This window comes from Miniopterus schreibersii (genome assembly GCF_964146895.1).
Source record: "Miniopterus schreibersii genome assembly, chromosome: 1".
Classification (NCBI taxonomy): Eukaryota; Metazoa; Chordata; class Mammalia; order Chiroptera; family Miniopteridae; genus Miniopterus; species Miniopterus schreibersii.
This window is the reverse complement of record NC_138101.1, coordinates 195,841,444-195,855,058: the sequence shown is the minus strand read 5'-3', so window position 1 is coordinate 195,855,058 and position 13,615 is coordinate 195,841,444. Positions and strand designations below refer to the sequence as shown.

Genomic DNA, 13,615 nt, shown 5'->3' with positions numbered 1-13,615 from the left:
GATCCCGGACTAGGTCACCACACACAGGCGGAAAACCTGGGGTGACGGAGAAATGAGAGGCACCGGGTGCTCCCTGCTTGCCTTCTGCTTGGGGGTGTTCAGTGAGGTACATGTAACAGCTCGCCATAGATTATTAAGGAACTGATGGGCCTGGGACCACACCAACCCCCCAAACACTGCCATCTGACCCTCACACGGCCACCTGACCTTGTGATTCCGGCTTCAGTACTGTTCCCCTGCGAAAGCATTCAGCTTTGTAGAGTGCGAGACCTGCCGCTCTTAGTCCACCCGGAGGGCTTGCGGAGGTGTCGGCGCTTAACCCCGTGTCAGCTGTCATTTACACGCGCCGGAGACACATGGGAAGGCGGCACGGACGCATCGAAAATCCTGTGACTCTCAACGCTGGAAGTGGATGTTCGGTCCTTTCTCCTTCCTGTGTCTAAACAGCTGTCCATCGCAATCGCAAGTCAGAGGCCATGCCCTCACCGCCTCCTGCCCTTGCCCGCACCCCCGTGCCCCTGCGTGGCTGCCTGCGCCTTCTCTGCCATTCAGCAGCCGTATGTGCTAGAAATCAGGCCCGGCGCTGAAGCCACTGGGCATCCTTTCTCTTGGGGTCTCACTGGGCACGTGCAAAGTTATTTCTCATTCACCAAATCAGAAAACTGAGCTGGCTGCGAGGGTGTTGGGGTGTTTTTAGAGATGACAGCTGAATCACAATTGAGTTCTCCAACTCATTTCGTCTGCTTTTTCTCGTTAACCACCTATCATAAAATGTGAAGCTCTTGGCATGTAAGCGAGCTAGAAATCCGAGGCAGGTGGAGGGAGGGTCGTGGTTGTTAAGACATCACTTGCATGTCATGGGCAAGGCCGGCCTCCGGGCTGGGAGGATTTTAAACCAGCAGCGAGGAGAACCAGCCTGAGAATCATCATGAGAACATCCAGGCGAGAGGTTCCCGAGACTTCCTTTCACTCTGTGAACTGTGTTGCAGATGGAGTGTCGGAGTCTCCTGCCCTGGGTGCCGCCGACACCCATCCAGGCGTGCAGGCCTGTCGGCGGAGGTCAGCAGGCATTGTACTAGTACTAGCGTGGGTGGGCCGCCTCGGGCCACACGACATGTCTGAGGGGACAGCGTCTCTATCCGGTGGCTCGAAACGTTCCTCCTATGTCCTGGAAATTCTTAAGAGCTGTAGGTGAACCTTCAAGTTCTCTAATATGCCCTTCCTAATCTCTTCTCTACTTTGTTGTTTTGGGGACAATCAACCCATGTGGCATCCTGGAGGAGAAGTCATGCTCTTTTCAAAAGCTTCCGTTATATAACTCTGATTCTGTGGCCCTCTTGGGGCTGTGTAGGCTAGCAACGCCTTCCTAACATCCCACGGCCAGCTTGTCATCACTTCCCACAGCAGGGACATGGGACCTGAAGGAGTTAGTTCCGCTCCCCCCGCCCCACCCGCAGCACCACCAACACTGGCCCTTTTGGGGTAACAGTTGGCTTATTTCTAAGTACTTAGGAATCTAATACCTTTGACACAGAGTTAAAAGAAATCCAACAACCTAAGATAAATCCCGGTGAATTCAGAAGTCTCTCAATAACCAAATCACCCCCATACATCACTCAAAATCTGCGTGTTTTCTTGGGGTGCCACAGTACTACCTAGAAATTCGGGAGGAAGGACACACGCTGGTTGGCAGACACACTGCAGCAGCAGTGAAACAGGGTGCCGTGGGGTGAGCAAAACCCTAGCAGAGCGCACTGCAAATCGTGCTTGCTTCTGCCATTCAATGACTGTAGGCGTCGGAGCAGCACACTTGTGCTCTCTGAGCCCGGGTTCCTCATCTAGAGCAGGGGGTTAATGATCTCCGCTTGGCAGAGCCGTGAGAACAAAATGTTTAAGGATGGAGGGTCCTTTCCCCCACTGTTTCCTCTCTGCCCTCCTTGTCGGACAGTGGCTGCAGCTTCGCAGGGAAACCTCGCCCCAGACAACAGACTACTTAATGTTGCAAGCAGCCCGCACAGAGGACCCAGCAAAAGCACCGGTGCCAAATGCACAAACTTCTCACCGCTCCTCAGCTTCGGCTTCGTTCGGGCTCTAATTAAAGCGCTTTCCATTTTCAAAACAACTGCAAACGGTAATTACATACTTCCCCTCCTTACCTTCCAGGAACAGCCTGAGACAGAGGCAAAAACTCCCAGTGCCCTGGACCTCGAGCTCATAGCGGGAATATCATAATTCTCCTACCCCATTGACCCACATTATATAATGGCTCCTGCAGCTCCTGCCACACGGACCCCAGAGGGTCCCAGCTCATCTGAGTCCTCCCAGGCGTGTGCCTGAGGCTCCACAGTGCAAGGAATGGCCCCTGGTGGGGAAGGTGGCACAACTGCCTTTAAGGTGCAAGTTCTACTGTTGCACACCCAGAGTCCCCATGTAGGGTAATAAGTAGCATCTTTTATAGTGACCTGTTCCCTACTGTTTATATGGGTGTCTAATTGGAAATGTTACATAACCTGAAAGTATGGAGCATTCTGGAGCTATTAATAACCAGCTGCATCCAAATTCTGAGGCCTCTTCGAGCTCCCAGTTGGAGGGGATCGCCTGGTACTAATCTGCACATGCACGTAGACACGGAGACATGCACATGCCTGCACACACATTCCATGTATGTAGCTCCAGACCTACAGAATGGGAATAACTTGTCCTAGTTCCCAAAGCCAATTAGCAACAGAGTCAGGGACAAATGCCAGGTTCTCCGGCCTCTGCAGGATGCTATTTTCCTTTACGCCCCCCCCCACACACACACACACAGGTACCTGCCTACACCTTAACAATGCACAAATGTCGCAGTGCTCGAACTGGATTCTCACAGTGCTGGGCACGCCAGGTCCCTTCCAAAGAGTTTGCAATTTGGACTCCTGAGTTAGAACAGGGATGCCACCAAGGGCAGCGTCTCGTTGTTGTCATTCATTTGTGACACATGTCCCGCCTGTTCTCCCCAAAGAAACCGAAGGCACCTAAAACGTACTTTAACACGAGGCCATTCTGTGTACGGTGTGGAAGAGCTCAGCTTTTGGGATCATCCGGGAGAGAAGTGGGTTCCCGACAACGCAGTATTGAAAAGGAGGGCTGATTCCTGACTGCACATTTGTACGCCCGGGCAGGGCAGAGAATAAAAGGAGAGAACTGATGGGTTATGAACTATGTGTCAGGAACAGGAGTGATGTTTTACTGAGCAACCCGGTTTGGGGTATCGGTAGTAGGATACACGCCATAAAAACCATCCTTTCAAAATCGCATTACCCTTTCCAAAAGTAACTTGATGAAGACTGTTTCTCTGTATTTGTGTGTATTCCAAACCTAACCAGTTCCTCACCACGAGCTGAAATACACACAACGCCGAGACATTACTATGTCTATATGAGATGCATTACTTGCCATTCGCAGACCCTGCCAACCTGTCAAAAATGAAAGCTTTGCTCAGGTTTTGTGAATTTCTGCCACAAACCCTACCGACAGCTCAGTTTCTTGGACAAAGGTGAGATGAGTTCATTTCATTTGGGATTTAGTAACACTTTCAAGGTTCATTAATCCAGATTTTTAAAAGACCTGCGACAACCCCATTCAGGGCCCATAGGTCAAGTTGATGAATGTAACTGTTATCAACAGGCAAAGACTAAGTCAGGATCTAAACACCATGTGGTCCACCTTTCTTGCCACAGGCCCTCTGTCCCTGCTGAGGCAGGCTTCGCCTATCGTTAACATAACCAGCAAACAATAAAGTGGGGAGAGACTAAAACTCACTTTATTTACCTCCCCTAATTGTTTAAGCCTAGAAGGTTTTACCTGTTCAACTGTGCTGGGTTCTTTCTGAGAGGGACTGGCAGCCTCACCAGCTTGCAGCTTTACCTGTTCAACTGCGCTGGGTTCTTTCTGGGAGGGACCGGCAAGCTCACCAGCTGGGTGGCTGGACATCTAGCCGATGCATTGTATTTCATCAGTTCTTAGGGACCAATGTCATCTCTCCGAATGAAATGCCTAACCTATCTCATAACCCCAGGCTGGCACCTTGGGACATTTTATAGCCACCATGCTTTAGCCCAATAAATAACCACCGGAGCTCTGCTCAGGCTGCAGCTCCTCTGGGTGGAACCTGAATCTCGCAGCTCCCTCCCCACCACATCCTCTCCTTGGAAATCAACAACCTATTCAGTGCAGAGCTATCAGGTCTGATGTATGTGTCTGATCAGAGCACACATCCCAGCTCCGGCCTGTAAGCCGTGCCTCTCCCACCTTCAGAACCGCTTAGCTGGAGGCATCTGAGAGGTCATCCAGTCCAAGTCTGCTCCTTTTACTAACAAGACAACTGAGGCCCCTTATTGCTGAGGGGCTTTCCCTGCACCGACATCAACACTGTACAAGTGTGCAGACAGCCAAGCCCAACACTTGGTGACTCAACCAATTAGGCAGGCTGCTCAGACCAGGACCAAAGGACTCTGTGTGGCTTCCCTGGTCAGGATCGACTTAAATGCACTTAGCAAATGGTTAAAAGCTGCAAACCAGATAACTGGGGGCAAGCAGAAGGCCTCCCGTCTCTAATAACACCCCCTCCCTTTTTCTCCTGGGTTGTGTGAGGTCCTGCTGACAAGGGGGGCTGTCAAATGTGAACCAAGAAGAAATTCCCGACAGGGTGGACTCCTGCCTGGTGGCCATCTGGGACCAGCCCCTGGGCCTGTTAGGTAACCATCTCCAAGACTTACACAACCAGGGGCAGGTAGCCTCGATGAGCCCTCAGCCCATAGAAAGGTTTAGGACACGGTTCTAAGGCTGAGCATGTGCTGGGCACGCACAGCATGGTAGGGGCACACGGGAGGAGCCACATACTATCCTTTCCACCCTGTAGGAAGCCTGGAAGAAACAGGATCCCAGGAGACAGCAGGCGAGGGAACACACTCTCCTTCCATCGAAACGGAAGTAGCCTCACGCTTACCGTCCACATCGGGTGGGGGTCAGCAGACCCTCGAACGAAGGGATGGACAAAGAATTCAGGCTCCCAGCCATTTGTTTCTTCTCGGAACATACCCTTCACACAAGTATTTTCACACATACATGCAACGACTCCGAAAGGAAGCAGCCAGTAGAAGACATGGGACAGGCGTGTCCGTTACAAAGGGATCAGGTGGGAGGGGAAGTCGCAAGAGTGCCCTGGGTTCCAATCCTGGCCTCCCACTTTCTGGCCTTGTGACCTTGATTAAGTCATTCAACCAGTTTCTCTGGGCCTCAGTTTCCAAATCTGAGCCATGGAAGAAGGAAGCCTACTTCCTCGGGTGGTTTCCAGGCACAGTACCCAGCACAGCCTGGACCCCCATTACGTGGTCACTGCGTATGTGTGGTCCCCCACACTCCCCACCCAGTACGCACACACACAAATGAGTCTGAGCCCGCGATGCATACATACAATTCCCATCTAGACCAAACAGGTCTCCTGCCTGCGTGTCAAGCCAGCGTCTGCCCCCGGATGGCGGAGGAAAGCTCTGGATCCAGAAGGCGCCCAGGCAGTTCAGCCTCCAAGCAGGGTTTGGGGAACAGGGAACACGGAGGGTTCCAGGCTCTGGGAGGCAGCCGGGCAGGGGGCTCAGGGGTGTCTCCGGGCAGGGAGGAGGGGCCCTGCTCCCGAAGCAGCGGAGGGCCTGGCTTACCGAGCAGCGCATCCGGAGGCGGGCGGGGGGCGCGCGGAGCACGCAGCAGAGCCACAGCCCGGCGCGGGGCCGGGGCGCCCGAGCCCGAGGACGGCGGGGGAGAGCAGGCGACCGGGGAGGCTGCCGCGGGCTCCCGCCTCATTCTCCCGGGCAGCACCGGCCCGCTGGCTGCTGCGGGCGGGGGCTGGCCGCCGGGCGCGGGACCCCGTTCGCGCAGCGGCTCATGTCCGCGTCCGCAGCTGGCGAGCTGTGCACGAAGCCGGGGGGTCTCCGGGCGGCGCCCCGGGGCTCCTCATGCCCCGCGCGGGGCTCGGCGCGAGGACCTCGTGGAGGCAGCGCGGAGGCAAAAAGAGAGAGAGAGACGGTGAGAGCGCGCGGAGCTGCGCCCCGCGGGGGCTGGGACCGCGCCGCCCCGCCCCGCCCGCCGCGCCGCTGCTCCCCGCTCTGCGCGCCCAGGAGGGCGCCGAGCCCCAGAAACTTTAGCACATGTCCAGTCCCGTGGCCGCTGTGGCGGGAGCTCCCCGTTCGCTGCGGGCGTCCCCCGACCCGCCGGCCCCAGCCCCGGCCCCAGAGCGCAGCTTACCGGCTGCGAAGGCCGCCTGGGCACTGGGGCGCCCACCCAGGGGCGCGCGGAGCAGCGCGCACCGTGGGGAAGCAGCCGGGGGCTGGGGGTCCCCGCTAAGGGAGGGGCGCCCCGGCGGCAGTGATCGCTGAGGGTTCAGGCATCGTGGGAGGGGGCTGCGCGCCGGCGAGGTCTGCAGCCCCGCGAGAGGGTCCGCGCGCCCCCCGCGCCCGCCCGCGGAGGCGCAGCTGCTGACGCCGCGCGGGCTTCCCCGGCCGCGGGTCTGCGGAGCCGGCCCCGTTACCTAGCGACTCGCCCGGGGAGCCCACGCTGACGCGCCACGAGCGGGCTGCGGCAGCCGGGCGAGGGGAGGGGGAGCTGGGGGGGGCGCGGCTGCGGCCGAGCTCCTCCCCGCGCCGCCCGCGCCGGGCAGGGGGCCCGGGAAGGCGCGGCCTCCGTCTGGCCCTGGAGGTTGGGGTCCCCGCGCTGGGCGGGGGTGGGGAGGTAGGCAGATGCGCCTCTCCCTCGCTGGGGGTGCAGCAGCAGGTGGCGGCGAGGGCTGCGCCCACGGGCACGGAGATGGGCCCGGCCTGGGCAGGAGCGCGGCGAAGGTGGCTGTGGGCGCGTGGGTGTGTGTGACACGCTCCCACCCACGTGGTGTGCAGGGGGACCCAAGGACGCGGGTGGAGGAGGGGCCTCCCCTTCCTCTGGGCTCCCTCCTCCCTGGACATTTTACTCCTGTGCTGACTGTGTCTTCATCATGGAAGCCCAGGTCGCTGGGCCCCCTGCTCTGAGCGCCTCCTACCTTCCTGAGAAGGGAGGGAAGACCTGGGCGGTTGGGGGCAGCTGTGTGGTGGTCAGTCCCCCTCCCACCCCATCCCCAACCCCTCCCCATGGCGGTGCCTACCCACCCCACCTCCCTGTCCAGGGGGACCCCTATAATCTGCTTCCAGCAGCCATCCTGCTTCTGGATTTGAGGCCTCTCAGACCAGAATTCACACCCGCACCTTTCCAGTTGCCCGCAGTATGTATAGACTGTTCCCTAAGTCATTTAACATTCTCAGTAAAATGGAGTATTTGTCCACAAAGCCCATAGCTAAGTACCAGCTCACAAGGCGCTCCAAGAATGTGAACAGGTCTGTATTTGCTGTAAGGCCCGAAGCCTGTCTCCTGGTCTTCTAGGATCTCACCAAAACACACCCTAACAGGACAGTGGGGCAGGGGTCCGAACCTTCCTCATAGCAGGCGGTGAGCACTGTTTTTACTTATGAGCAAGGTAACCCGCCCAGGTCCACTGGGGGCCTCAAAGCAGAACCAGGACCAGGACTTCTGGTTCTCAGGCTCCCACACCCCACCACTGCCCCCTCTCCTCCAATTATTATTAAATTTTTGAGATTCCAGTAACTCCTACTGAAAAATCCCGTAAACCTCTCCAAACACAAACCCGTGTCTTAAGAAACAGAGACCCAAAGACAGCACTTTTTTGAAAAAAAAACAAAAAACTTTGCACCCCAGCCCAAGTGCAAGACCTGAGAGCCAACATTTCCCAGTGAACTTGGGAGCAAAACCTCTGAATTTCCCGACCCATTTTTATGGGCCGTGGCAGCCAGGCAGCTGGTCCACAGAAACTCCAGAAGGACTGCTTCTTGGCGCCACATTGGCAGAGAGCTTTCGTCAGCCCAGACTTCCCAATATACGGGTGTAACTGAACACCTAATTTAACCCCTCAGCCCGGTGCTTACACTGAGCAGAATCTCAGAGCTTGTATTCCATGCTCAACCCATATGTGGGCCCCACTATTCCAGGAAACAAGGCAGCCTGTGGAGAAATGTGACTTGACAACATAAATGTCTCATTCGCAGTTCACAAACATTTGGAAAAATGTTGGCTTGTGCGGTGTCCAAAGCCAGCACGGTCATCCTCTCCTGTGTGTGGGGGGGGGGGGCAAGAAGGCAGCAGGTTCGTTGCATTGTCATTCCTCAAGCTTTTCTCAGCAGAGGTGGGGATGCACAGGCACGTTGGGATTCAGGAAACCCATGAATCGCCAGGACCACATATTTCCAGGATGTCCATCCAGGAGGTGTTGCTAGAACACCTCCCCAAATTCGTAAGGAGCAACCACTGAAGTCAGGCACAGTGCTGGGCTCTGGGGGTGCAAAGATGAATAGGTAAGTTCTCCATCTTCTAGGTCCTCCTAGGGGCCTTTACAGAGGGCTTGGCCCATGCTGGGTGCTCCAGGTACTAAGGGTTTTATCCAAGAGCTCATCTTAACCTCTGCAAAGCCTGCAAGGTGGGGCCATATGGCAAGTGATGGACTTGGGAGTTGCAGACTGGTCTCCCCGATGCCAAAGCCCCCATTCTTAACCTTGACGCTATCTGTCTGCCTGATAAAGGAAAATGGAGACGACAGTAACATAGAAGTGCCTGCCTGACATTTAGGATAACAAGTGATGTGTAAGGTCCCCAGGCTAGTTCCTGGGACAGAGTAAGTGCTCCATATAGGTAGCTACTGTTATCCTTACTAGGCCCGCAGTTTTGTTTTGAATTGATAAGCTCCATCATATAGGGCAGCGACTTTCAACCTTTTTCATCTCACGGCACACGTAAACTAATTACTAAAATTCTGCAGCACACCAAAAATATATTTTTTGCCGATCTACAAGAAGTATGTATAATTTTGAGTCATTTACAAAAAATAACAATAGTAGTAATTACCTACCCTTTTTGCTCCAATGTGATTTTTAAAAAATCAGGCGCCTATACTGTATATAAGGATTTCTGGTACCAAGAATTAACCAATCAGATGCAACCTTATCATGTGACATCACCAGTAAGATGCAACTCTATTATATGACCTATATTTTTATGGTTCAAAACAGGGCATTCACGCTGGACAGCTATTTTGGTGTTGGCTGTTGTCATTTTTTAATTTGACAGTCTCGGGGAAAAGAGGTCAGTGGCCCTGACCAAGTAGTCAGGAACTGCATGTTTTAAAAATTCTTGTAGCACACCAGTTGAAAATCCCTATTTATAGGGGTTACCAAGTACTACTCGTGGAGGCATAAATAAAAGTGACTACATCTGTCTGCAGGACTGCAGCTGGCTACACGGAGGAGGTGGCATTTGAGTTGGGGTCTCCAGGCCTGGGTAGGTGTTGGGTAGGTGGAGGGAGTGGGAGAAGGAACTGGCTGACCAGGAAAAATATTTAGGGGAATGCATAGAGCTGTGAGCAAGCACCTTATGTGGGTAGGAGCTGAGAGACCCAGGACAGGAAAGCAAGAGGATGGATAGTACCCGGGGATGCCATGGCCTCCGTTAGTGCTGGTCCTTCCCTGCAGGTGTAGCCAAAGCCATCTGCTGAGAGTTGGGGGGGCACACGGTGTGACAGGCAGCTAGAGGAAAGGACCCGGGCCTCCAGTCAGCCACCCAGACAAAGATTTACTGGTTGTGCTTGACTGGGGTGCCCCCTATCACTCCACAGGGACACTGGGGTCATGATCCCTGCCAACCTGAGCACTTTGCAGGGTCACTGTGTGAGAGAGGGCTTGGCAACCTGGAATGGGTGCACCGCAAGCCCCGACTAGTTAGCCCATCTCAGGGATTTTTCCCCACAGCTCTTTCGTTCATGGGCGCACTTCTTATGTGCCCCGCACTGTTGACTCCAGGCATTGAGCAGTGAACGGGCCTCAGCCGCTGACCTCACGTTACTCCGTCTCAAAGGGAGACTCCCGTCTGCAGGACGGTGTGGAAAGACCTGGGATCAGCTCCGGGGATCAGCGCCGTGGTGCCTGCGGGCTGTGTGCTTGTGCAAAGGGGGGCTTCTCCCTGGGTTTAGGGGCCTGAGGGAGACTTCCTGGTGGCGAAGCTTTCTAAGATAAGTGGGAGTCAGCCAAAGCAGAAGACAAGGGGTTGGGGGAAGGGGAGAATGTTCCATGGACATAGCCTTGCCAGGACCTGGAGGTGAATTGTGGGGAACTTCAAATACTAGAAAATATAGCCCCCTGAGAAAAGTAAAACCTACTTGTAACTTTTAGAGAGCAAATGTGTAGTTCAGCCAGCTATGAGTGATGTGGGGGTAGGGGCCCTGGGGTCCTGGAGGGAGGAAGGAAGTGATTCCTCAGAAATGGTTTAGGAAAAGTTGGAGGCCTACCTCCTTTTTAAAAATCAGTACCTCTACTTGTCAATGACCTTCCAGTTTTTTTTATGTGCTTTGCAGTGTTCAGAGCCCTTCACATCTCACTTTTTACTGGCCCTCACCACATCCGTGGGGGGTGGGAGTGATGAGGCCTCAGCCTCAAAGCTGATCCTGGGCAGACTTGGACCTGGGCCTTCCTTCTGGGCAGGGCGGGCCGGCCCTGATAATCCTTAAGAATTTCACTTGGCTCTTTATGGTTCGCCGAGCACCACACTCCCTGAGTCCAGTTCACCTGGCTGTGTTAGCATCTCCAGCTTCAAAGGGAGAAAATGCCAGCCCGGGGAAGAGCAGCATCTGCCCTGCAGAGGCCCCTGGGCACCAGGGCGCCTGGAGGGTGACACTCAGCTCACCTGGACATGCTTCAGTCTCTGGGAAGGGCAACGGTTTGAATCATTTGCATTTGTGCTAACGGGACAGCCTGGGCCTGTGGAGGGTGACACAGAGGACAGGTAAAGTGAAGTCAAGAGGACCCAAACACTGTTTTGGTGCAGGGAAGGAGGCTTTAGGGTCTGAGATCTTCCTTTGCACCGTGCATATTAAAGTGGTTATCAAAATAAAATTGTCCAGCCAATTGCACTGGGGAGCACGTGAGAGACTTGGAATCAGGACACCTGCCGACAGGTGAGAAATGGGGAGAAGAAGACAGATGACTTGGAAGGAGGGTGTCACCAACTTCAAATAACTCTCTGAAGTTACAGGGGAGAGTTTGATTAGCTCTTGTGTGTGGCCCCGAAAGGTTGAACTAGGCCGCCAGGGAGACAATTGCTTTTTTCAGGACTAGGAAGCGTAACAGCAATGACTGGAGACCCCCTTGGCCAAATCCGGCCCACTGGCTACTTTCATAAGCAAAGTTTTATTGGCACGGGGCCCACCCATTCATTTATGTGTTGTCTATGGTACTTTTGTGATACAACAGCAGACTTGAGTATTTTCTACAGAGACTGTACGGCCCACTAAACCTAAAGTATTTAGTATCTACCCCTTTGCAAAACTGTTGGCCAATCCCTGAATTAGAGCAATTCAAATACCAAATGGGCTGCCTTGCCAGGTAGTGTGCTCCCTATCACTTGTGGTATTCAAGAAAAAGCTTAAGTCCCATTAACCAGTGATGTCCCTAAGTCCCTGAGTGACCTTTAAGGTCCTTTTGAGATCAAAAGAGTCCAGCTGTTAATGACAATTATTCAAATTTCTTTACTGCTTGCCAGGCACTATAATCACAGCTATCTATAAATAATCCATCTAGAGAGTAGCCTCAGTAGGACCTCAGGTCTACAGTTTTTCATTACCAAACCTAAAATTCTTCAAAGAAAGCAATGGATTTCTCCGTGTGTTTAATGAGACAGATGACTTACAAATTCAGGCAATCTCAAGGGTGAGCATCTGCTGGAAATCTTTTTACACCCAAGCCTCTCCCACTGGGAAAGACGCACTCACATGTAAACTCATTGATGAGTGACTATGAGGACCCTCTTGGGCGACCAATATGCGCATGAGGCTCACAAGTTACTGTGTGCTTAAAAGGGATTTGCTATGGTATAAGCTGCTGAGCTTCATTAGGCTTCTGCTGGGGTCTCTGGGGACGTCATTTAGACCTTGAACTGGACAGAGCATCTGCCCTTGAAGAGCCGGTCACCTCGGCCCCAGCTACCCTGGCCAGAATGTGATGAGAATGTGATAGATCCCAAAGGCCGGAGACACTCAGCCAGGTGCATTTACCCGGCAGAACGGCATTGCTGCACAGCGCTATTAACAGAAATTTGCCTTTTTCCCCAAGTGGGATTGCAAAGAAAAGCAAAATGGTCTCTTTAAAGAAAAAACAGTCCGTGGCCATTTCGCTGCCTTTTTCTCAGCTAGATTGCATCCAAGCAGCTCAATGTCCCCATCACAGACTCTTTTGCAAACACTGTGATGGGAACAAAAGAACATTTTCTCAGGCAGGAATCCACAGCCCGTGCGCAGAGGCAAAGATTTCCCACCCGAAAAGGACGTTTCCTTATGAACAGCATCGGCGGAGGCGGGGTCTGCGGGGAGGGCTGTCTCCCCGGCCCCCACCCCGGCGAAGTCCAGGTGCCGAGCCTCCTGAAGCCCCCACTGCTTTGAGAGTTCATTCCTTCCCCCATCAGAGCAAAAACCCCGCAGCAACAAACCCGCTTCACAGTTGCCCGTTTCCTATTTTTCTGGTTGCTGCGTTGGTCCTCAGGTGACAGATAACCAAGGTATTTGGTGGCAGGTTGCCACGGGCAGGATCCCCAGCTGAGAGACAGGCACCCCTGACGGCTCGTCTCCCGAGAAGCGTTCAGGTATCATCCAGGCCCCGTCGGATCCGCTCCCAGACACTTAATCATGCTCGAAACCTCTCTGAACCAGAGTCCTGCCAGCTGTCCACCAGGGGAAACCTCAGCGCTTCTCTGTGGCCACGGAGAATTTAAACAGACACAGTGAACGCCGGGGATTTCCACCTGGCCCTGAACAAAAGGAGCCCAGCTAAGAGGCTCCAAATGCCCCGAGCTCCACGGGGTCCCCTGGCCAGGCGCGCTCCGCCGTGCTGAGTCCCGGGCCGTCTATCGGGGCGCTGCGGCCCCCCCCAGCCCACCCGCCTTCCCAGCCGCAGGAGCGTGACCCTCAGCCTGGCTTTATTTTCACCGTCTCCCCTCGCTGTGGGCAGCGAGGTATTCTTTGTTTGTTGGTTTGTTGTGGTAATCTTCACCTGAGGATATTTTTTCCATTGATTTTTAGAGAGAGTGTAAGGGAGGGAGGGAAGGAGAGAGAGAGGGAGAGAGACCTCAGTGAGAGAGGCAGGCATGCGGACTGGTTGCCTCCCACATGTGCCCCTCCCGGGGCCTGCCAGCGAAACTGCAACCCAGGTATGTGCCCCTAACTGGAATTGAACCCAAGACCCTTAGGTCCACGGGCCGATGCTCTAACCGCTGTGTGTGTGTACAACTTATAATGTGGGCGTGGTGTAATAATAGCCCGGTTCATTACAAATAAAATGATTCCCAGATATTTTGTCGATAATTACCTGGTGTCAGCACGCTTGGTTTCAGCTCCAAGAGAAAATTGGAAAGTATTGCTAAATTACTCTCTCCCTACACATCCAAGCACGCATCACCTAATTCCAAGGATTAATATTACTGTTATAATTTACCTCTGCTGGGGACA

The 13,615-nt window shown here is 54.1% G+C and overlaps 1 protein-coding gene across 1 annotated transcript in view; it reads right to left on the bottom strand.

The window, feature by feature from the left end:
* Positions 1-5,727, bottom strand: part of TUNAR (transmembrane neural differentiation associated intracellular calcium regulator) — a 38,813-nt gene extending 33,086 nt beyond the window's left edge. The window contains exon 1 of the mRNA XM_081145818.1: positions 5,697-5,727. Within this exon, the coding sequence (XP_081001944.1) occupies positions 5,697-5,708 (12 nt within the window). The 5' untranslated portion in view covers positions 5,709-5,727. The remainder of the gene's footprint in view (positions 1-5,696) is intronic.
* Between the last annotated feature and the right edge of the window lie 7,888 nt (positions 5,728-13,615).